We start from the raw sequence: 22623 nt of genomic DNA on the forward strand, positions 1-22623 counted from the left end.
TTTTTTGTCTTTTTGAGACAGGGTCTCGCTATGCAGCTCAGGTTGGCCTTGAGCTCACTTTGTAGCCCAGGCTGGTCTCGAACTCGCAACGATCCTCCTGCCTCAGCCTCCCGAGTGCTGGGATTACAGGCATGCGCCACCACGCCTGGCTCTCTAATACATTTTTAGAATCTGAACGCGCACCGTATTTTTGGGTCACACCTTTGGTTGAAGCCATGGGACGATGCTGGCCCCAGTGAGCGAGCAGATGGAGCGGGACCTGGTGGGGGGTGGCACTGGGGTCCCTGAGCCTCTGTGTTTCTGACTTCTGCTGTGCTCTCCTCCTCCTAGGCTGAGCTGGCCAGGCTGTGTGTCCAGGCTCAGGCCTCGCTGCCCCTCTGGCTGCCACCCGAGCCCCACCGTCTGGCTCCTGCACAGAGCAGGGGCACAGGGAGGGTGAGGGGCTGCTGGCGGCAGGCGCAGGAGCTGCTGTGTCCCATGCAGTCACGCCAAGTGTGGCAGAAACTAGCAAACCGGGTGGAAAACGCTTTGCACCAGGGAGTTGGGAGGAACTTTTATTTATGCCAGTGGGCTGATGGAGGATTGCTCCCCAAAAACGTCAGCACTGACTTAAAACAGCAACTTATACACATTCTGTAAGCAGGAAGTGTAGTTGATAAAGGGTTAGTCCATCATTGGTTTTATATATATATATATATATATTTTTTTTTTTTTTTTTATTTATTTTTTTGAGACAGGGTCTTGCTATGCAGTTCAGGGTGGTCTTGAGCTCACTTTGTAGCCTAGGCTGATCTCAAACTCAAAACAATCCTCCTGCCTCAGCCTCCTGAGTGCTGGGATTACAGGTGTGTGCCACCACGCCTGGCTTCTTATAACTGGTTATATATATTAAGTCATATATTGTCAGGCAGATGTGTCCGGGGCCGGTTTTGTTGGAGGGGGGTCACTTATCATGAGGCAGGTCGGGATCCCAGGCAAGCAAGCGAGATTTAATGTCACCTTGACAGAGCTAGTCTGCCCCGGGTGGACATCCCTTGCAGTAAGCCGGCAAGACAGGATATTGGCACAGGCAGTTGGTCAGGTAGGACTAAGTCGGTTTATCTCTGAGCTGCAGCAGTGCAGTCAGGCCGGGTGAGTCTGACGGCGCGTTATGGAGCCATAGTGTTAAAACTTCCACCACACAGCACCGGCACGCCCCGGGTCCCGTTTCTCTCCGTTTCCTCCCACGCCCTGGCTGTTCTCACGTGCGAGTTCTGATGGTTGGATTTCTAATTAACTTTTTTTTCAATTTCAAAAAAGGAAAAAAAGGGGGCTGGGGATTTAGCTCAGTGGCACAGCACCTGCCTGGCAAGCGCGAGGTCGTGAGTTCGATTCCCGGTACCGGAAAAAAACCAAAACAAAACAAAAAACAAAAAAGGAAAAAAAGGAAAGAGAAGTTAGCGCTCTTATTGGACTGCACTGGACTTACAGGCTGACAGCGGGGAAGAGAGCGGCCGCACTGGGTCGGGTCTCCTGGGACAGCTCTGGGGAATCCCTGCTTCCTCAGTCTGCTCTCTCAGCAGAGCTCCAAGCCTTTGCAGGGGTCCTGCCCACTTCTGCAGCTTATTCCTGGGGCTTTTTAAACAAAGAGAGAAGGCTTCATTCACAGAAAAGTGAGCAGGGACTGCAGCGTTCCCACACAGCCCGCGCTGCGCTCCTGCCTGCCTCAGTTTCCCCCCGACCCTTTCCACGCCTTACAGTGGGTGAGCCCGCACCGCTGGGTTATTGTCGGTTAAAGCCTGCCGTTTGCATCAGGCTGCACCCCTTGTGCCGTGCGCTGGGTGGGCTCTGACGTGTGTGACGACCCGTGTCCCCATTCCAGGGCCGTACTTCATCCCCCCTCCCCTTTTCCTCCAGAGCCCGGCAGCCACTGACCCTTTCCCTGTCTCCTTGGCTTCACTGTTTCCAGGATGGTACATAGTTGGTAGCAGATAACATGTAGCCTTTTCAGACTGGCTAATTTTAATTTAGCAACATGTGTTTAAAGTGTGTTTCTGCCTTTTGTGGCTGGGTAGCTCACTGCCTTCTTTTGTCTTTTGAGACAAGGTCTTGCTATGTACTATATTCTCCACTGGGCTCAAACTCACTATGTAGCCCATGTTGGCCTCAAACTCACAGAGACCTTCCTGCCTCAGCCTCCTGAGTGCTTGGATTATAGGAGTGCCACCATGCCTGGCTCAGCTCCTAGCTTTTTAATCACTGATTAATATTCCTTTGTATGGATGTACCATTTCTTCATATATATACTCATATATATATTGCTGTTGTTTGAGATAGGGTCTCACTTTGTAGTTCAGGCTGACCCTGAACACTCTATATAGTTCTAGCTGGCCTTGAACTCTCAGAGATCCTCTTGCCTCAGCCTGCTGAGTGCTGGGATCACAGGTGTCACGTTAAATGGTACTAGGGATTGAATCTCGGGTCTTTGTACTAAGATTCATTCCTGAGTCCCATCTACCACCCTTTTTAAAATTTTAAAACAGGGTCCTACTAAACTGCTAAATTTTCCTGGCTAGGTTCAAGTTTGCCATCCTCCTGTCTCAGCCTCTCAGAGTTCTGGGGTTACAGGCATCCGCTACCGTGCCCCCAATGCTTTTCTTTTTGTTCATGCTTCTGGGGCTGGAACCCAGGATCTTATACACGCTAGGCAAGTGCTGTACTGCTGAGCTGCCTCCAGCCCGGAGCGTGCATGTGTGCGTGCGTCTCTTTCCCTTCTTCTCTCCTTCCCTCCTTCCTCCCTCCCCCTCCTCCCTTTGGCTTTTCCGGACGCCTGGCCTGAACACACCTTTCCACAGTGATTTCCAGTCCTGAGCCCTGTCGCCAGCGTCTCTCAGCTCCTCCGTCCTCCCGCAGCCTGGCAGTGCCGAGGCGGGCAGCTGGGGGTGTTGGTCCCCCCGCACAGCACAGCTATGGGAACTGAGGCCGGGAGGGGCCGCCCTCTGCTCCCTGAACCTCCCCCTGCCCGGTCTGCAGAGTCTCCGACCTCCTGGCCTCTTCCTTCCCCCACTTCAGGTGACAGCGCCTCTGCACGGCTGCCTCCGTGTCGCCGCGGTGTCCCTGCTTCCGTCTCCCGTACTGCCTGTCCCTCGGGCGGCTCTGGGGAGAGCGGCTTCCCGTGTGGCCAGCAGCGCGGCCGCGCCCTGCTCCTGTCAGTGGGGACCCTGATGTCTCCCCGGGTCACCGCTCTGCCTCTTGTCCCGCAGGGACCCTCACGTTGGCCCTGGGTCTACCTGGACCATCCAGGAATAACTGTGCTGTGAGGCTGCTAGAACCGGGCGTGGCGGCGCGGGCCTGTCGTCCCAGCACTGGGGAGGCTGAGGCAGGAGGACCGCTGTAAATTTGAGGCCAGCGTGGGCTACAGAGTGAGTTCAAGGCCAGCCTGAACAACACAGCAAGACTTTGTCTCAAAAAGCCAAAAACAAAGCCAACTGACTAGAGCCTGAGAACCATGTGTAGCCTCAATGCCGCAGCCACGGACCCTCGGGTTAGGGGCCGGCACCACCCCACGGGCAGGGTGGGTCTTTCTTTTGCCCTCCACAGTCCCCCTTTGCCTTCTCCGAGGCCTGTGCCCCAGCGCCCGCCAGCGGCGCGTCCCTCACGCGGAACCGGTGCGGTTTCTGCCTGCCTGCCTGCCTGCACCCTGCGCGGTGTCGCTCCTTTGGGCGTTGCTTCTGACAAGAAAACTGCTCATCCTCGGTGCGCGCACAGGGCGCGGTGACCACACGCCCCGCGGGAGTCGGCGCTGGGCGGGAACTCGCCTGCCTTCCTCCTGCGTCTCATCCCGTCCCTGCCTCCGCCCTCCCCCCATCTCTTGGCCCACTTTCCCAAACAGCTCCCTCCTTTTTCTTAGTGTCTCTTACTTTGCTCTTTAATTTGTTTGTACTGTGGGTTCCCCCTATAAGGAAAACCGCGCGATGTTTAAACTTGCGTCCGATTTATTCCACTTAACACTGTGGTCTCAGGGCGCATGCGTTTTCCTACACGTGACTCAGATGTTTCCGTCTTTGTAGCAGGACAGCACTCCCCTGTGTGTAAATACCACATTTTCTTTGTCCGTTTACCAGCATCTAAATACTCAAACAGAAGCAGGTGACCTGCTGCAAGAGTACGTAAAACTCTTGAAATCATGGGTATGGGCAAGGACTTTATGACTAGAACTGCAGTGGCATAAAAAATAACATCAATAGCCAACAAATGGGATTATATCAAAATTAAAAAGCTTATGCACAGTAAAGAAAGCTTTATAACCACCTATCTACTCTCTCTCTGTCTCTCTGTCTCTCTGTCTCTGCCTCTGTCTCTCTCTTTCTCTGTCTCTCTCTATCTATCTATCTGGACTTTAACCAGTCATCATTTTAAAAAAAATTTTCAGACAGGGTCTCACTATGTTGTTCAGGCTGTCCCTGAACTAACTATGTAGCCCAGGTTGGCTTTGATAGCGAGGCACTCCTCCTGCCTCAGCCTCCCCGGTGCTGGGATTACAGGCATGCGCCACATCTCCTGGCAACCGGTGTCTTACTGAACTTTCCCCAGAAAGAATCTCATCAGGAAAAAAATAAGATTTTTAGCTACTTAGTTCCCTTCCTGACCTCTTGTTCATCCCGCAGCCCACCCTGCCAGGATGGTGTTCCATAGCAGATGAGGTGGGTGCGTTGTTTTAGTCCCAAAGAGTGTGTTCATGCCCACACGTGTATATGGAGTATGTATTCATTTTAAAGAAATTGGAACTGAATTGTATTTTACTAAAAAGCATCTTTCCAGGTTTTAAGACATTTTCATTTTAGCCAGGCATGGTGGTGCACACCTGTAATCCCAGCACATGGGAGGCTGAGACAGGAGGATCATTGTGAGCTCCAGACCAGCCTGGGCTACAAAGTGAGCTCAAGCCCAGCCTGAACTTCATAGCAAGACCCTGTCTCAAAAAAAAAAACAAAAAACAAAACAAAAAAAAACCTCAATTTTATTTATTATTTTGAATACTTAACACATTCCTGGGGTTCAGAATCCAAAAGGTTCACAAGGTACAGTAAGGAGAGGCAGTCAGAAATCTTCCCACCCTGCCATTCCTCCACTGTCCCCAGAGGTCTCGCAGGCTGCCATCTTGTGCATCTTTCCAGAGATGTTTTATGCAAATTCAAGAAAGGACTTTTTACTGGGCATGGTGGCACACACCTGTAATCCCAGCCCTCAGTAGGCTGAGGCAGGAGGATCACTGTGTGTTTGAGGCCAGCTTGAGCTGCAGAGCAAGACCCTGTTTAAAATAAAAAAAGAGGAGGGACTTTTTCTGCTTTGTTGTCTTCTTCCAGTTAGAACAGGGAGTGCAAGTTTATCAGACATCTTAAGACTCTTGTGAAGGTTATATTTTTTTGGAACTGTTAAAAGTTCTGTGATGCATTTTTTTTTCTTTTTTCTTTCTGAGAAAGGATCTCACTATGCAGCTCACGCTATACTTGAGCTCACTTTGTAGCCCAGGCTGGCCTTGGACTCAATGATCCTCCCGCCTCAGCCTCCTGAGTGCTGGGATTACAGGGATGTGTGCACCTCACCTGGCCCCTGTGATGCATTTTGAATGAACTCATCTTAGGTATGGGGCATATTTACCTGTATGACATGATCTAACTTTTTATTAAGCACTGTGTCAGCTGACTGCGGCTGGTCCCAAAACTGAGACTGCTCCCATGCGCAGTCCTGTTCCGGTATTGGTCCGTGGCCCGGGGTTGGCGACCCCTGAATATAAGGTGTGACAAGCACAAGGGAGTTAATACGCAGCGTTAAGACAGGTGTGGACGAGTTCCAACAACAGAGGGGACGTCGAAGCGAACCAGAGTAGGGGCTGGGGCGATAGCTCCGCGGCACAGAGCCTGCCTGGCAAGTGTGAGGTTGTGCGTTTCAGTCCCGAAGAAAACCAAACAAACAAGCAAAGTGGACCGGAGTTAATGATCTCAGGAAGCAGCTTCCCCACTAGGGCTGAAGAAATAAAAGGAAATGAAAGGGGAGCCAGGGGACCCCAGGCGGTTGGCTGGAGGCTGCTGCTGGGCCTGGGTGGTGACATCAGCGCAGACAGCCGCGACGCTTATCTCCCGCTAGCGCCCCCTACTGGATCAGGGGCCGCGGGGCCCGGTCTCACAACCAGGCGCGCTAGGAAGGCAAATTCTGGTAACAGCAGCCTAGGTAAACACCTGGAAGAGACAGAAGCTTCCCTGCCTGCCCGATGCCCGGGGTCGTTTAAACAGCTGGAGTTTCCTAAGTAGACGTGACTAGTTCCCTTTCTTCATCCTAACTGTACGTATTAGTGTTCCCCCATTCCTGCTTTACAATTTTTAAAGAGTTTTTAAAAATCGGTCCTTGTGGCAGGAGTAATTATTACCTTCCCAATGGGGCGCTGGTCCATGCGCAGAACACACCTCAGTTCTCTCTGCACACTCCTCCCCGCCTTCTCTCCCTCGCTCCCTCCATCTCTTGATCCCCTCCCTTTTACAAAAAAGATCTAACTCCCTGTTTCTGATGATCTGCCTTTTATTTTGCTCTTTTTTTTTTTTTTTCAGTACCGGGAATCGAACTCAGGACCTTGCACTCTCGCCAGGCAGCCGCTGTGCCGCTGAGCTACATCTCCAGCTCTTAGTTTGCTCTTGAATTTATTTAGATTTTCTGTTTGTCATTTTAAAAAACAATAAAGCTAGTTTGTGGTTTTTATTCTTTGCTATTGAAAAAGAAATAAATCTTGAATTTATTATCAATTTTTCCAGCTTTCCTCCTCTTTTCTTTCAGTTTTGTATTAATTTTTCTAAGTTTTTCCCCCGGAGGGCTTGATTAGTTTTTGCATTCCATACAGCGCTTAAGGATATGATTATTACTTTGCCCTCCCCTGTGGGATTTTGATATATAATATCCTCATTATTGTAATTTCCGAGATTGGCTGCAGTTATAGTTTGATTTCCTCTTTTAAACAAGGAAAAATAAGTTTTTTTTTTACATTTCCGATTGGTTGAATATTAATTTTTTGCTTCAACTTTATTAATTTTAGTTTTATTGCCGGTTGAGAATGTGGTTTATATTTCTTAGAATTTATTGATGTTTCCCTTGTGATCTAATGTAGCGTACAGTTGTGCAAGTTTTCCATTTCTTTTAAAAAGACAGTGCACTCTATTTTTCCCCTTCAGAATGCAGTTACATGTAAATATACATGCATAAGGTCAGTCTTGTTCATCCTGTTACTCAGACCATCTATGTCTGTTTATTTTCTTACTTGATGATAAAGATTGAAAGACTCAAGTTAAAACATCTGCTAGTGTATTTCTGTCATTTTTCTTAGTTTCTGAGAAATACTGTTTCATTGTAATCATAAAGATTATTGTGATAAATGACCCTTTTGTATAACTTTGTGAGTTTTCCTTGAATTCTGCTTTCTCTGATAGGAATATTATATGCTTCTACATTTAAAAATGTAGGTATTAGCTGGGCATGGCGGTGCATGCCTGTAATCTCAGCACTTGGGAGGCTGAGGCAGGAGGATCGCTGTGAGTTCGAGGTCAGCCTGGGCTACAAAGTGAGCTCAAGGCCAGCTGGAACTGCATAGCAAGACCTCGTCTCAAAAAAAAAAAAAAAAAATTAGGTATCATCATTTTACCTATAATTTTGATTATAACTTGACCTTCAGGTTTTCTGAGTCATATTTGTTTACCATATAAGCATACACTTAAAGTTTGTTTTTGCAGTCCTGTCTGGGAATTTTTACTTTTTATTAATTTTATGATTGTGTTGTGATTATCTGGAGAGGAAGGGGTGTGTGTGTGTGTGTGTGTGTGTGTGTACCTATTTCTGTTGTTTTGAGACAGGGTCTCCTATGTAGTTCCGGCTGGCCTTGAACTCACTGTGTAATCTAGGCTGGCCTTGAACTTGTGGCAATCCTCCTGCCTCAGCCTCCTGAGCACTGGAATTATAGGTGTGTGCCACCACACCTGATGATTTCTTTTCTTCTTCTCCTTGTTCTTCTCCTTCTTCTCTTCCTCTTCTTCTTCCTCCTCCTCCTCCTCCTTCTCTTCCTCCTTCCTCTTTTTCTGCATTTTTGGGTTTTGAGACAGGGTCTCACTATGTAATTCAGGCTGCCCTTGAACTCACCCTCAAAAATTGGCAAGGATGATGGGATAAGTGTGCTCAAAGTGAGAGGGAGGACCTTGACGATGCTTAAAGGCAAAGTGTCTTTTATTGTAATAAATTTTCCAAATGTAATCATTCACTGTAGTTTTTTGTTGTTGTTGTTTTTTCTTCCAGTACCAGGAATCGAACTCACGACCTTGCGCTTGCCAGGCAGGCGCTGTGCTGCTGAGCTAAATCCCCAGCCCCCCCTGTAGTTTTTGACTGCTGTGCTGATCTGCGCTGTGTATTAGAGGAGTCATATATCTAAGGGGATTGAACGGCAGCTTTCTTTAAAGCACAAAGGCGTGCATTCAGTCACAGATTATTTGTTGAGCGACTAGGATGTACAAAGCCCCAGGAATGGAAAAGGGACCAGGAGAGCAAAGTTCACAAGGGGCGGGTAGAAAAATACAAGCATGGACCGAATTGTGAAACAAATAATCAACTATGTCCTAATGATTAGTGTCCACCTCAATAAATGGCCACGGGATGAGCACCCTGTCGGGTACTTTCCGGGTGAGAAGGAAGATCTCAGCACTGGAAGCCCCGCCTCATGCTCCCTCCCATGACCACAGCAATTGTACCAGTTTTCACCCCTTGTGTAGGTTCTAGCGGTTTCATCTCTTTGCCCACAACAATACCTCATCCTGGTTTACTGTGTTTTTGGTTTTGTTTTGTTTTGTTTTGTTTTTTGAGACAGGGTCTCACTATGTAGCCCAGGCTGGCCTCAAACTCATGGGGATCCTCCTGCCTCAGCCTCCCAAGTGCTGGGATTACGGACATGTGCCACCGTGCTCAGCTTCATCCCGGTTTGATTTTTTTTTTTTTTGTCTTTTTGAGACAGGGTCTTACTATGAAGTTCAGGCTGGCCATAAGCTTACTTTGTAGCCCAGTCTGGTCTTGAACTGTGCAACGATCCTCCTGCCTCAGCCTCCCGAGTGCTGGGATTACAGGTGTGTGCCACCACACCCAGATGATCCTGGTTTGAATCAGAACCAGGTTTGATTTTTGGCAAAATAAAAGTGTGTGATGTCCTTAAGCCTGGGTTTTACGGAGTAGTTCATCATCCTTACAAAGGTGGTGCTGAACTTCGTAGCGGAAGTACCTGTGGGGTTCAGGTGGGAGAGGGCTTGAGGAGGCTGCTCGGAGGGAGCCCGGGTGCTAGCGCTGCGTGGTGCATGGCAGGAGGGGCCTGGGCATGGGTCTGGGTGAGGGTCAAGAGCTCCGAGTGTAAAACTGGGTCTCCCCACTCTCACTCGCTCTTCAGCCTCCTGGCCCCCAGCAGCCTCCAACTCACGTTTAGCAAGGTGCGAAGAGACATCTGCCTCCAAAGCCACCTGCTGAGGCCACCAGCCCAACACGCCTGTGTTTTATCCTGGCCGCTGAATCCTCCCCTCTTGCTTCTGGCGGTGGTGGATGGGAAGACCATGCAAATGTTTTATTTTGCTTGGGATGATTTAAAAAAAAAAATCCCAGACCTCCCTAGAGCGGAAGGCAGCTGATTCTCCGGCCAGGCACTGGCGGCTGCCCTGGCAGGAAGGGGAGCCCAGGCTGGTCAATCATTACCAGCGGGATGGAGAAGGGCGTGAGCTTCTACACAGAGAGCCCGAAAGGAGAAAGGAATTAACCAGTGCGTGCTGAGCTTGCCTGGGGTGAAGAGGAAGAGGCAGGTGACCAGCCTCGCAGGGGCCGGGCCCTCCCTGATTTATGGGGTGACCTCTACAGGCCTCTCCCAGGCTGGAAATGGGCTGTTCACAATGCCTCCCCCCACCACACACCTGCAAGGTAGGTAGGATTTTAAGGTGCATTCCTTTGAACGAAGTTTCTATGTTTTCCTTTGGATAGTTGCCTAGTAATTGGCTTTGTGCTTTTTGATTCAGACATGGTTTAAAATACCCAGGACCTCAGATTGCATTCTCTCGTTCTCTGTCTCTGTGTCTGTCTCTCGCATATGCACCTGTGTCTCTTCTTAGGCACGAGAGGGGTGAGAATGTTATAGGAGGTGGGCAGCTTTAAAAAATCCTCGAGCTGGCCTTGGTGGTTGATGCCTGTAATTGCAGCACTTGGAAGGCTGAAGCAGGAGGATCACTGAGAGTTTGAGGCCAGCCTGGGTTCCATAGGGCATTCAGGGCCAGCCCAAACTGTAAAGTGGGATCCTGTCTCAAAAAAAGTCCTCAAGGTCTTAGTTAAATCTATCGAGCTCACTTGTCGCCTCCCCTCACCCCTGGCATCTCTGCTTTCTCTTTTCCTCTCCCCGCAGTGACCCCACAGAGCACCGCCAGCTCAGAGTTCCTTTATCTCAGGTCAGCGCTTCCTGCAGAAGGCGCATGCACCTGACTTGCTTTGGCCCTGGCCTGATTCGTCCCTGGGCTGGTCCCAGGGACTCTGCCTGCTTCTTCCAGTTTGTGGGACATGCTGGTGACAGACAGCAGCGGCAGGGCCACAGTGGCTGGCATGCAAGTAGGCTCCTCTGGAGGATTTCAGAGTTCTTTGATACCAAAAAGCCAAACTCAGGCAAGCCATTCCCATAGGCAGCAGCTGCTGTGAGTACAGGGAGTGGCTTCCCAGAGACGCCTGAGAAAAGGTTATTTTTTTCCTGCAAGGTTCCACAAAGTGAACGAGTCCAGTGCCTGTCCACAGGGGTCCATGGAGGGTTTTTTTGGGAGCTCCTGGACAGTGAAGACTTCAGGGCCCGGTGGTCAGTGGTAACCAAGGCGACCCTAAGGACTGAAGGCTGGTATCCTACCCTTTCTAAGTCGAGGGTCTCCATAAGTGCTGGGGCCCAAACACTCCTGAAACAGGAAGAGGGAACCAAATCACAGCTGACTTGAGACCTGTCTGGACCACAGCCAAATTTGACTTGATTTAGAGAAACAAAGAAACATCATTTCTTAATCCCGCAAGGGGCAGACTGTAATGTACACCTCTTGTGGCGGCTTCCTGGAAAACATCTGAGCCTGACTGATGCTTCCTCTTCCATTCTGAAATTTGGGGTCATGCCTCCAAAAGGAGACCTTACTGTTGTCCAAACAACCGTGGTCAAGACCTCCCAGTGAAGAACTAGGCAGAAGCAGACATTTACTTGATGGCTAAGGGGTGCTCAGGGGACCCAAGGGACTTGTCTTGGGAGTGAATGAGAGCAAGGAAGCAGGAGGAAAACCGGGAACTGCAGCCTTGTGTGCTGCTGCTTGAGAGAGGCCATTAATCCTCTGTTTGGACCAACTTCCTGTTTAGCTGGCCTCCTATAAAACAGAACCATGATGTCACTTCCTGTGCAGCACTTCCTGTTTCCCAGGGGGATTTCAACTGAGACCACTAGGTCTGACATCATTCACCCAGGCCAGAGCAAGTGCTGCATAGAGCGATGGTTCAGAAAGAGCCATGAGGCATGAGACAGTCCACTTCGTCATCTGGATTCAATCTGGACATAAAGATGATTAGACTATTGGTCATCTCCTTGTTGCAGTTAATGTATGTGTCCTCTGATGACCGGTCTGGCTTCAAATCCTGGGTCTTCTACTCGACTGCTCTGTGATTCCGGGTAACTCAATTTAATCTCTGTGCTTGCTGGCATGCATGAGTTCCTGGGTTCAGTCCCCAGTACTGAAAAAAAAAAGCTATTTTTTCATCAAATTCTCATTTATCTAAGTGATCAAGCCAGTAAATGAAAAGTATTTCTGGCACATAGTAAATGCTCAATAAATTGTGATCGTTATTGTGAGTCTTCCTCCTGAGCAGAAGACATAGACGTATTTTATTTTTACTATAGAAAGAGTTCAAGGAAAGTTATTTTCCTTTTCTATTCTATTAATTAGAATCTCTTCACTAAACACATCCTGGATCATGACTGTCAGGTAAGGATTGACAGAAGGTCACTCTGTAGAAGATTTTCTCTTTTATTGATCCAGATTTATTCATTTTTAAAATAATGAATGAGCACAAGTAGATTAAAATGGCTGGTTTCATCAAAAGCAAATGATGACTTTTCTGACTGCAGGGCCAGCCTCAGTGGGGTAGAAGGGCCAGGGATATAGTTCAGTGGCACAAGTACCTGCCTGGCAAGTGCAGGGTCCTGAGTTTGACTTCTAGTACCAAAAAAAAAAAAAAAAAATCAATGGGATGGCAGACCCCAGGCTTCTTGGCTTCTGTGTGATCAGATTAAGACCACAGTGTGTGTCACCTGCTCTTTTGACAGGTGCTGCCTGCCACCTGGGGCCTAGAAGTCACACAACATGGATGCCTGTGCCTTCAGCTTCTGCCTCTCTGTGTTGCTAGAGATCCCTGAGAGATTTCCGGGACAGTGCAGTGTATTTGGCGTGAACGTCGAGGCCTGCAGGAACCGGAAGTGGGAGGCTCAGCCTGCACACACTCCTGGTTTTTTATCCCCCATGAAGGACTGATGGTCTGGGGGGCCCCCAGCCCCGAGTCAGGGAAGCCTCAGGCCTTGCCACTTCTAGGCTCCGGCTGCAGCGTGCTGGCCTTTCCTTCCGTTCTGAGGCCTCTGGGGCCTTCTTTGGGACCTCCCTGTGCTGGTGCCTGGCCGTCCTTCTGCACACAGCCGTGGCCACACTGAGGCTCAGGGCTTCTGGCGTGGGGCACTCCACTGCACATGCAGAGGCCGAGCAGGCTGCCGTGCGAGATGCCCCAGGAGCAGGTCCAACCCCCGGGGCTGTGTGCTGTGACCATTTACAGTGTTCCGCCACGTGAGTGACATCACAGCCGGAAGGGACACTGGCGACCTCAAAGCTGTCTGACCCTCCCGGGCCTCCCAGCAGTTGCTCCCAGCAACAAGAGAACAGTCTCGCTGCTCTCACGACACCAGGAACTGGCCACCCTGGGAAGGAAGCCCCTGAAGTTCCCCCAGGGCCTTGGGGACGAGCAGGACTCTTGACTGGGCTTCTTGCCAAACGTCTAGCAAGCCGAGCCAGCAGGTGAGCGGTGCTTGGCTTTTCCTTCTTGCTTTTGCTTTCTTAACAGTGGGGACTCTCTCATAGTAGAAGACAGCAGTGTCCTTATTTTGTGATTTATGTTCCCTGTCTTTTTTACCATGGAAAGCCCTTGCCTTCTGCCCTGCCTCTGAGTTAAAGCAGGGGTACAGTGACCGTCTGTGGGGATAGCTCAAGCATCTGTGGGATGAGTATTAGCCGGGCTGGTTTTCCCATCATGCACCAGGGTGGCCACTGCCCAGCTGTGGCTCAGCAGCCCTTTCCTTAGGCTGAAACCCCCCGCCCTCCAGGCTGGGACTGTGGTTCTCAGCACAGAACAGTCTGGAAATAGAAACTACTGCTGTCTTTTGCATAAACAACCACATCCAAAGTGTTTATTCCTGGGTCACAAACAAACCCCACTGACCAACACGCCCAGTCTCACCTTTTATGACATTCTTATTGAATCACCCACATAAATACATATAATAAATACAAAAACAGCGAAGATTTTTTAAAAAGTCTTTGGTATACAGAGGTTCAACGTCTTCCTAACTCCCCATCCTTCCCTATGTTGGAAGCGTGTGTGTGTGTGTCCTGTCCGGTGTATGTTCACGTTATTTCCTTGGGTACAAAAACAACCCAGAATTAAACTTGATGCTGGAACTCCTGGCAGTCAGCAGTCACTCAGGGGACCCAGCGGGCCCGACAGCTGCCCTGGGGAGGGACAGAGGGGAGGACTCACACGTAATCGTTCAGCCTGTACCCACTGTGGGAAGCCGAGGTCACCGAGGGGGCCCGGTTGTCCTTGTAGGCGTTGGGCGGCTGGTAAGCGGGCACAGTGCTGGTGGCGGCTGCCCTGGCCTGGGCCTGGTAGGGTCTGTAGGGGGCTTCGTCCTGGCAGGACAGGCACAGGAGCGTGCCCCCAATGAGCGACAGGGACGAGGAGATGAAGCCGAGGTACAGGGCCTGGCCGATCTCGAACTTCATGCCGCTGGGCAGCAGGGGGTTGTAGAAGTTCTGCACCACGTCGTTGGTGACCCAGGAGACGGCCACCATGCAGAGGAGCCCAGCCAGCAGGAAGAGCACGCCCCCGAGCACGGCGAAGGTGGCCTTGGCCGGCGAGCCCTTGACGCAGCGGGTACACTTCATGCCCACGACGGCAGAGGCGCAGGCCAGGCCGGACAGCAGGCAGGAGATGACCATGAGCGCGCGGGCTGCCTGCAGGTCACGGGGCAGCGCCAGCAGCGAGCGGTAGATCTGGCACTGGTAGATGCCCGTGCTGTGCCACACGCATTCCATCCAGAGGCCCTTCAGGTAAGACACGGCCGTGAGGATGTTGGTGCCCACGTGTGCCGTCCTACGCCAATGTGGCAGCAGCGTCGTGATCAGGGTGCCCACCATGCCCAGGAAGCTGAGCAGGAAGCCCAGGAGCTGGACGGCGGTGCTGGCCATGGCCTCCGGCACCTGCCTAGCCCAGCCACTGCTGGGCAGCGCCCCGCTCCCTTGGGATCACACCGCTCCTTGGGCACCAGCAGGAGTCCTAATAAAGCCGAGGGAGGTGCGGGGGAGGGAGAGAAGGGGAGACAGGTTAAATATTATCTCAGTGCTTTTATTTCAGTCTCCGAAACTGAAGTTTCCGTAGGCAGTTGGTAGAAGTGTTAACATATTCTGCAAAATTGTTTCTGAGAGTTCACTGGGGAGAGGAATAAACTGCTTTCACTGGGTGGGGGGAACCAGGTCAGGGGCCCCTGTTTCTGCTTCCATAGGCCTACATTCGGGAGGTTCCACCTTAGCTCTACCCTCAAGCATTTCTGCTGCGTCCCCATTTGGTCAGTAACTGCGGTTAAATCCACAGGTGTTACTTATCCTGACGGATTGACGAGTGTGGCGGGTAGGCTGGCGATGACTTAGAAGATGGCCTTGGGCTGCCTGTCGGATGAAGGAGGTGAGAAGCGTTTTACAGAGTAGGTTCCTTTCCCGTGTGGAGAGTGGGCAGAGGTTTAGCCCCTTGCCCAGGTCAGACACTGCCTGCAGAACTCTGGATGGATGTGACATGGAGCTTGTTGACCAGAGTGCCGAAGGCCAAGGTGATCAAGGTCACCAGCTCCTTGGCTGCAGCCCGCACCTGTCCCTGTCGCTTGGTTGGGGTTGAACTTGCAACGCTCCTGCCTCAGCCTCTCAGAGTGCTTGGATTATGGCGTGCACCACCAAGCTCAGCTCAGAAGTTTTGGAAAAGAAATCGTAAGCCGAGCAGAATCTAGTCCATGGGAACAAGGATCTAACCCCTGCTGTGTAGAGCCTGGCGTGTCCCGGATGTTCAGGAAATATTAGAAGGAGGAAAGGGTAGAAGGAAGGGAAGGAGAGGGGTGGAGGTAAGGTTTTCTGTTGTCATCTCAGGTGATGATTGTTCCAGGCTCCAGGTTCTTTTTACACACGTGACACGCTGGATTTGCCTGTGTGCTTTGTTGTGACGTTGGCTTTTTTTAGGCCCTGCGTGATGTTTTTCTTCCCTTAACTTAGCAAGTACCCACTCTGCCCAGGGCCCAGGGCGCAGGGCCAGCCATCCTGTGGTCACTGTCACGGTGGAGGAGTGGCCCACTGAGGCCAGCGTGGCTGGGTGGGTCTGTGCAGTCAGACTGCTCTGGGTGGGTCCACCCTGTACCCCGAGTGCAGTGAGAGCACTGACTACATCACCTACTTATTCTGGACTACCTGAGGCTGCAGGGACTGTCACCACCCCGCTTTGCACCAAGGAAGCTGGGGGTGTGCAGGGGCCGATCGTTTTATACCTGACCTGGCTAGGGCAGTCCTTGGCTTGCTTCCTCCTTTCAACACCACCTTCCCCAATTAAACAAGCCCACAGTTAGCACAGGGTTACTGTGGTTCACGTGTGGACTTCCTGCAAGCCTCAGGCACTCACAGGTGGGGCTTTTGGCCGGTGATTGGATGATGGGGATCAGAGCTGACTTGCTGTGAGGAGGTGGGGCCTGGTTGAAAGAGGGGGTCACTGGAGATGTGGCCTCAAAGGGTTCATCTCCCTCCCTGCTGTCTGTGCTTCCCAGACGCCATGAGGTGAGCAGCTCAGGCCTTTCTACGACCCTGTCCTGCTTTGGAGCCAGAGACCATGAACTGAACCTCCACAAACTGTGAGCCAAAGTAAATCTCCCCTCCTTTAAATTGTGTCATGTATTGTGTCAGTGACGAGAAAGCAACAAAGACATGAGGAAACCCAGGGATGGAGTCCGGTGTGTTGAGTCATCTCTCCAAATGTCCCAGAAGAGTGGCCTTGCTGCTCTGGCAGGGTGAACACCTAGGCTGCTTTGCCAGGGACTGCCGGGTCATGCGGGACGGGACCCTCCCCGGGACACTGAGGCCATCCTACTGTCCCAGGGGCTGCAGGCTTCTGCAGAAGACCCCTGAGATGCCTCCCTGAGATACCCAGAAGCTGCCTGCAGACTGGTGGTCTTCTGGGGCATTGAAGGTTATCATTAAGGGCCCCAAATGCTAAAGAACACGGCAGAAAGGCAAAGCGTGCTCGAGCCTGTTAGGGTAGGCGAGCGGATGGCGCTCACTAGAAATCGCAGTATTTATGGGAAGCAATGAAGGTCAGTTTTAGAAACCATTAGGGTGCTATTTTTAGACTTGCATCCTAAGGGTTTTCTAATTTAAGCAGTGTTAATGAGCCCCTACCTGCACAGCTCTGCTCCCTGCCCCTCCTGTGAGCAGCAGCGGCTACCAGCGTCAGGTAATAACAGCCTCCCATTGCTTGGGGCTACTCCATAGAAAGTGACTCCTGGATGAGCCCGGCCTCCCAGGAGCACGGGCGGGCTGAGCTGGCCTGTCCAGGCTGCCTGTGGTTTCTCCTGCGGGCCACCCTCTTGTGCATGTGGAAACTTTTGCTAGAGGGGTACGGGCCCAAAACGAGCAGGGTTCCAAGCACAGGATGAGCTGGCAGAAGTGGCAGCTGAGCCGCACAAGGTGATGAGTTCCAGGAAGGACTGAGTGCCGGGGCCCGCGTTTGGATTAACAGTGCTTCCGAAGCGCACTCCTGGGTGGGCGGTGGCGGCTTCAGGGCTGGTGCAAGCTTTCTTGGCACAGCAAGTGCTTTGCAGGCTGGGTGGTGTGGAGGACAGAAGCCTTGAGGATGTTGGAGGGAAGCTGAGTGACTAAGATTTCTCCTGGCTGGTAACATGCAAACGTGCTCTGTGATTTTCCCAGGAAAAGTGTCCTGTGAGGCATTTTCTGTACTCATCTGACTTGAGCCAGGTGTGGTGGTGCACACCTGTAATGCCAACAGTCAGAAGGCTGAGGCAGGGGGATTGCTGTGAGTTCAAGGCCAGCTTGGGCTACAGAGTGAGTTCAAGGCCTGCCTGAATTACGCAGCAAGACCTTGTCTCAACAAAACCAAGACAACTTTATCTGACTAGGATACCTCACACCCCCTTTTCCAAAGAACAACTTCAAGTGAAATCAGTCTGGCGAAGTCATTTGGACTTTAGTTCCTTAAAAATGTCCTGGTGGCAATGGCGGGAAAGGATTGATTTTGCAAAAGATAATGTGATTTTTGAGAGGGTAAATGAACACAGGGGGGCTCTGCCCTAAAACCCTGGGCTGGGAAGAACTGTGAAAACCTGTGCCGGGCAGCTGAGAAAAGCCCCCCATCCACATCTCCCTCACACTGGGTCTGGTTTTACGAGCGCTGGCTCTGAAGGGTGAGGGTTTTTTTTTCCATATAGACTTTTATGCTGTCTCCTTCCTCTGTAGTCTGGGAGCTACATTTTCTTTGAAAGGCAGGCATTGGGGAAATGTAGGAGCCCTCAGCAGGCAGGCTCTGTTCTCATTTTGCTCGGGGGCCAGGCTGCCTGGGGCCTGGCTGTGTGGACTGCACAGTTCTGTCTCCGTATTAAGCATCATTTCTACAGGAGTGGCCATCGGAGACGGTGGGCCAGGACATGGGACAGAGAGGCTGCGTGCCAGTCCCTGTCCCCACTTTCTGATCACCCAGTGTCCCAGTTCCTACGACCCATGGCTCCCTGGTCCTCTCCCACCTGCGCCAGTGAAGACGTGCCAGCCCCCACCGGGAGCAGCGCAGGTCGCATGCAGGGCGGTGGGACAGGAAGCAGGCCTGTGAGAAGCGCCTCTCCCTGGCCCCAGCGGGCACTGCTGTCTGGGTGAAGAGCTGGGTGATTTGGGCAATGGCTCCTCTTCACTCTGAGCTGCCCCGTGGCTGAGGTGCCCTCAGAAAGGACTGGGAGGAAGCCGGCTTGTCTGCCTACATCTGACCCCCAAATGCTACTGACGTGGTGGCGGGTCCGTGGGTGGTGATGACTTTAAACTAGATTTGCTTCTTGTAACTTTGCTAGAGGAAAGGGAAGAGCTGCATAGAAACAACTGCTGTTCACCCTTGCAAAAGGCAGAGTTGCCTGACTTTGACATTCAGCAATTTAGGAAAATGGTTCAGACAGCCATAGCCCCCCACCCTTGCTGCCTCTTTGTTAGTGGTTAGATATTTCACAGAGGCTTCATAAACTGGAGCAGGATCTCAACTTACCTCCAGGAGATAAATTAGCAAAACTACCCCACATACAAAATAAAGTATCTTTAATGCTGTGTCAGATGTAAACAACTTTGCGTAGCGTTTCCTAAGGACACGCTGAGCACTGGATTTCCTAATAATATACAAAGCAGATGGACCTTTCCTAGCAGATTACGTGTACTTTGAAGATTCTCTTTCAGCATATCTTCTTACACAAATATAGGTGAATAAGGAGAAAGTGGTCAAGTCATACATCCGAAAAACCATTTCGTGTTCGCTTAAGATGGACTGTTATGTGGGTTTTTTGGCTCTAAAAATGAAGTTTCCTTCATTACTATTCCAAACTTTTGGTAATTTTCCTTGGGTTCCTTTTCAGACTGGCAGGCATCTGTATTTTAAATTTATGAGTCCTTTCTATGCCATCCACAGTGTTTTTCACGCCGCTTTTCCATGAGAGGCAGAGTCAGGATAATTACACAACTAGAACTTACTAGATCACGATAGTTAATGCGGATATTGTTTTTCAGGAAAACCACCATGAAATATCTTCCCTGAAATGCTAGAGAAATGACAAGTTATAGATTGATTCCACCCTCCCCTTCTTTGAGATGAATAAAGAAAGGTCTAGTTTTCATAGCATGGGTTGGTTTTGGGAAAGGGGTGTGTTAACACAAGTGAAAACTCTACGTAGTTAAAGACCTGTAAAGGGCCGTTCTCAACCCAGTGATAGGGAAGAGTCTTGATTTACTGAAAACTACAAATTTAAGTCACTGTTACCACAAAAATTCTAAACTCTTTCCTTGGAGGCATTATCTCTGATTTCAAGTCACCAAATTTTCATTAGATTTCTTTAAAAATGCAAGAGATCAACATTTTAAAGTGAAATGATTGAATTGCATTTACTAAAGCACATCAGGGCACTTTCATAGCTGTTTCCTCTGAAAGACAGTCATGTAGATTTGCTCTGCTGTTTTTCAGTTTTTGGCATTCAGGTGACTTAAAACCCACTGTGCAAGCACGAAAAGCTAGAGATTTGGGGAAAAAAAGCCAGGTAGACAGAAGGCTATGTTCTAAAAGTCCTGCATAATTCATAGAGGACTGACTGTTAAGGTGTTCTGCAGGAAAGTTCTATGTAAAGGATGCTACGGGTGGCATGTGTCCCTGCTAAAGAGAAATCCCAACCCCCACCACCTCAGGATGCAACTTGTTTTGGAAATGCAGTCATTGCTGATACGGTTAGTTATGATAAGGTCATGCTGGAGTAGGTTGGACCCCAAAACCAATAAAACAAATGTGTTTATAAGAAGATGGTGCGTGAAGTCAGAGAAATAGAGAGAACGCCAGGTGGCGACAGAGGCAGAGATCAGAGGGACGCATCCATAAGCCAAGGAATGCTAAAGATGCCAGCAACTGTCAGGAGCTTGGGAGAGTCCTGGAACAGATTCTCTTTCACAGCCCTCAGGAGCTGAACCAGCTGACACCTTGATTTTAGATTTCTGGTTACCAGAGTCATAAGAGAATACATCTGCATTGTTAAGCCAGGTTGTGGTCCTTTGTTAAGGTGGCCTTAACAAATTCCTGCTGGAGGCTACCTGCAAAGCATCATGGGAAGGTGTAGAAAAGCCACTCAAGTCTGAATATAGCAAGTCAGTCGCCTTCCAGAACAGGCATAGAGCATGATCTGGCAGCTTCACATTTGTCATTGAAAAAAGCTAAACAAAACAAAACAAAACAAAGCAGTGATTATCAGGTTCCAAAGCGTGGGGGATAAAACCAAGGAGAAGAATCTGGAAAACCTCTGCTGATGTGAAGTTCAAGAGTAAGCATCACTTACATCAAGTAGCCCACACAGTGATCAAATGACTCGGCTTCTCCAATTACGGTGGAAGGTGTCTGAATTCATTTAACCTACAAAGAGTTTGGGGGGCTTAGTTGTCCAGTTTGTGTGCAGTTGGCTGGGCTTTGCTTCAATCGGTGGCTGACCTTCTCAGCTAGATGTCTGGTTTTCTTAAATCAGCATGTGTTGGTTTCATAGACTATAAAAACCCAAACTTGGGATGCAGGCCAGGTTTGGATAAGGTGACTCAGAAATCTGCCCAAACTTTACTTTGGAAATCCAGCAGAACTCAGCAGGGCCTCCCTTTGGTTAGGACTGACATCAAAATAGAAAAAAAAAATAGCAATAGGACATTGTCACAGCTGGGCTGGAATCCTCCATGAATAAGACAGTCATTCGGTGAAATTTGTAAGCTTCTGAAAACTATTTATTTGAGCACTGAACTGGAATATATTGCCGTGGTTTAAATGTTGCGTCAAATGAAAACATAAGGCTAAGGTTTACTAACGCTAAATAAAATATTATTTAAAATGATGGTTGCAGCTCATTCTCTGTAAGCTCCTTCTGAGCCCAGGTGGCTCAAGCTCTATTAGTTATTAATGATAAAAGTAAAAGAAATCTTAGCTAAATTTACAGAGTGCTTATCATATGTCAAACAAGTGTTAAGTGCCTCTGTTGGCATTTATTTCATCCTTAAATCTACAATAAGCATATTGTCCTGATTTAAGATAGAAAAATTGAGACTCAGAGAGGTTAAGTAATTGCCCAAGGTCACACCTGATTGACTGAGGGACCAGACAGGAGGCTGCTGTGACCATCCAGGTACAAGGCTCTGGAAGACTGGGCCAGGGTCGCAGGAACAAAGTTGGATGCTGAGAAAAGTCTGGTCCCCAGATACATTGGGAAGAGTTAGCTGTGGGTGAGGGACAGGTGGCCATATTTATTGTCACAGGCCGCTGGAAGAATGGAATTGCCATTTCCTGAGAGGGTGAGTAGAGTGGGAGATAGAAAGCCAGACATAGGTTTGAGGCTGTGATGTTCAATTTTATGTATGAGTTTACCTGGGCTATGAGGTGCCCAGATATTTGATCAAACATTGTTCTTTGTGTCTTTGTGTTGGCGGTTGAAATAAAGTTAACATTTCAGTCAGCAGACTTGGAACGAAGCAGATTGCCCTCAGTGACGTGGCGCTCAGCCAGTGAGTTGAAGGCCTGCATGGAACAAAAAGATGGGTACCTTAACGTGGGTAGCCATAACAAAGTACCCCGGATGTGGTGGCTTAAGTGACCTAAATTCATTTTCTCACAGTTCTGGAGTCTGGAAAGTCCAAGGTAAAGGCCCCTGGTGAGGGCTGTCACTGTGTGCTCAGTGACCTCTTCTTTGGAGGGAGGGAGACAGAGAGAGAGAGGAAAGAGAGAGTGTCTTTCTTCTTATAAGGCCGCTAATCGCATCACGGGGACCTTCCTCAGGACCTAGTCCAACCCTCTCAAAGGTCCGTCTCCAAACACTATTGTGGTGGGGGACGGAGAGGGCTTTAATATACGCATTTTGAGGGGTGACATAAAAGATTTCTTGCATGTTGCCAGCACACGAGCTTCTCCAACAGCCCGTCTTCAGGCCTTCCCTGCAGCCTCGGCTATTTCTGGCTGTACAGCAGCCTGGAGCTGCAGGATGCTGTCCTAGGTCTCCAGGCTGTGGTTCCACCCTGAAGAATCTGTACTTGCCTGCCTGCATAATTGCGTGATACAATGCCTTAAGATAAGACTCTTCCGGTCTCTACCTACACATCATATTGATTCTGGAAAGCCCTGAGTAACAGGGGAAAAGGGCAGAAAAGAGGCATCTTGCTTTTATTGGGTTGAGTTTGATTATCTTTTCTTTTGGTACTGGGAATCGAACTCAGGACCTTGCGCTTGCCAGGCAGGTGCTTGAGCCGCTGAACTACATCCCTGGCCCTTTGTGTTGAGTTTCAGATGCCTGTGTCCGCGGAGGTGGGGGAAACCATGCTTGGATACTGATGTTTGGATTTCGGGGAGAGGACTGACCTGGAGCAGTCCAGCTGGGACTCATTGGCGAGGGGCGGGGGATCGAAGGCTGTGAGACGGGGTGAAGCCACAAGGGGGCGAGTGGAGCCTGGAAGGAGCAGG

At 50.0% G+C, this 22623-nt stretch overlaps 1 protein-coding gene across 2 annotated transcripts in view; it reads right to left on the reverse strand.

Moving 5' to 3' along the window:
- Positions 1-13466: 13466 nt before the first annotated feature.
- The window catches only part of Cldn14 (claudin 14), an 86546-nt gene continuing 77389 nt past the window's right edge, over positions 13467-22623 (reverse strand). For both annotated transcript variants that reach the window (XM_005375736.1, XM_005375735.1), the window contains one exon: positions 13467-14643. In XM_005375736.1, the coding sequence (XP_005375793.1) occupies positions 13842-14555 (714 nt within the window). In that variant the 5' untranslated portion in view covers positions 14556-14643 and the 3' untranslated portion in view covers positions 13467-13841. The remainder of the gene's footprint in view (positions 14644-22623) is intronic.

This window comes from Chinchilla lanigera, unplaced genomic scaffold, assembly GCF_000276665.1.
Source record: "Chinchilla lanigera isolate Chin_1 unplaced genomic scaffold, ChiLan1.0 scaffold00006, whole genome shotgun sequence".
In the NCBI taxonomy this organism is placed as follows: domain Eukaryota; kingdom Metazoa; phylum Chordata; class Mammalia; order Rodentia; family Chinchillidae; genus Chinchilla; species Chinchilla lanigera.